At 54.2% G+C, this 1,545-nt stretch overlaps 1 protein-coding gene across 2 annotated transcripts in view; it reads left to right on the top strand.

Moving 5' to 3' along the window:
- ALPL (alkaline phosphatase, liver/bone/kidney) overlaps positions 1-1,545 on the top strand; it is a 39,553-nt gene that overhangs the window by 23,747 nt on the left and 14,261 nt on the right. For both annotated transcript variants that reach the window (XM_006777603.2, XM_006777604.1), the window contains exons 3-4: positions 725-844; positions 1,165-1,280. In XM_006777603.2, coding sequence (XP_006777666.1) covers positions 725-844; positions 1,165-1,280 — 236 coding nt within the window. The remainder of the gene's footprint in view (positions 1-724; positions 845-1,164; positions 1,281-1,545) is intronic.

Genomic DNA, 1,545 nt, shown 5'->3' with positions numbered 1-1,545 from the left:
TGAACCTGCTTTAATCAGTAAGCCACGCAGAGTTTATAATTGATGACTGAGACGTCCGGGGACTCCCGCAGTTGTAAGTAGTTTGTTCTCTTGAACGGCTTAAACATTACCTTCCTAATCTCGTGCCAGCCCAATTCATTTGCTGCCTTAGCAGAAATGTCCCTCTACTGCAGTGGTTCTCAACCTTGGCTGCACGTTAGAATCACCTGGGAATCTTTTTAAAATCCTGATTTCGGGGCCTCATCCTCCAGAAATTCTGTTTCTTTGTTACGAATGTTATGGCCTCACCCCATAAGAAAGAAACAGAATTTCCGGAGGATGAGGCCCCGAAATCAGGATTTTAAAAAGATTCCCAGGTGATTGTAACGTGCAGCCAAGGTTGAGAACCACTGCTCTACTGGCTGGAAGGAAAGAGCCTGAGCTTTAGAGTGGAACTCAGCCCTGCCAGTGCTGTGCAGCCTTGGGCTAGTCACTTGGTGTCTCTGAGCCTTGGTTTCTTCATTCTGAGATGTGGGGAGAAGACCCAGGGTCCATAGGCCTGTTTGGAGGGTTAGACAGGAATAGGTTTACAAACCACACAATGACTGTCAGATGGGCAACTACTGCTCCCTCCCCAAGCCCTGGCATCCTGCCCTCAGGCATGAGAAGTTGAGGTACCTGTAAGTCTGGGGATGAGAAGCTAGTCCTACCCCCTGCAAATAACTCTACTTCGCTGTCTGCACAGAGAAAGAGAAAGACCCCAAGTACTGGAGAGACCAAGCTCAGCAGACCCTGAAAAACGCCCTGAGCCTTCAGAATCTCAATACCAACGTGGCTAAGAATACCATCATGTTCCTGGGAGACGGTGAGGCCTAAGGCCCGAGGGAGGGGCTGGATAGGGCACCTAGGGTGGGGACCACAGAGCCAGGCAGAGGTGAAGGGGACTGGGTTGAAGAGGCTGGAGCCCTGGGAACATTTTAAGAGGATGGGGCCAGGCCGTGGACCCATGAGATCGGCTGTACCAGGCAGTTCCCTGAGGGTCTGGGGAGGGGAGGGATGCCCGGTCACATTTCCAGAGCCATACTCTGGTGCCCGGTGCCCAGCCTGAGTTGGCACCAAGCTAGAGAGCTATGGGTGCCCGAGAAGACTGGCTGGAGAGGCTGAGGTCCTCTTTTCCCTCCACAGGGATGGGCGTCTCCACGGTGACAGCTGCCCGCATCCTCAAGGGCCAGCTGCACCACAACACCGGGGAGGAAACCAGGCTGGAGATGGACAAGTTCCCGCACGTGGCCCTATCCAAGGTGCGCTCCAGCCCCGCCTCGCAGCTCGCAGGAAAGGGAGGGCAGAGTGCTCAGCCCCCCTGGCGTCTCCGAGGCCCTCCTGTGCAATGGGAACAGCAGCAGCTACCTCCCAAGACTTCATTTTGAGGGCTTAGCTCATTGATTTTTAAAAATCGATGGGAGAATAACATACAAAGAGACCAGTGCGCGTGGGTTTTCACAAACTGCCCGTGTGGGTATAACCAGCATCCGGGGGGATGAACGTGACAGCAACCAAGGCCGCGGG

The sequence above is a fragment of the Myotis davidii genome, unplaced genomic scaffold, assembly GCF_000327345.1.
Source record: "Myotis davidii unplaced genomic scaffold, ASM32734v1 scaffold149, whole genome shotgun sequence".
NCBI lineage: Eukaryota > Metazoa > Chordata > Mammalia > Chiroptera > Vespertilionidae > Myotis > Myotis davidii.
This window is presented reverse-complemented; position numbering and strand designations above follow the sequence as displayed.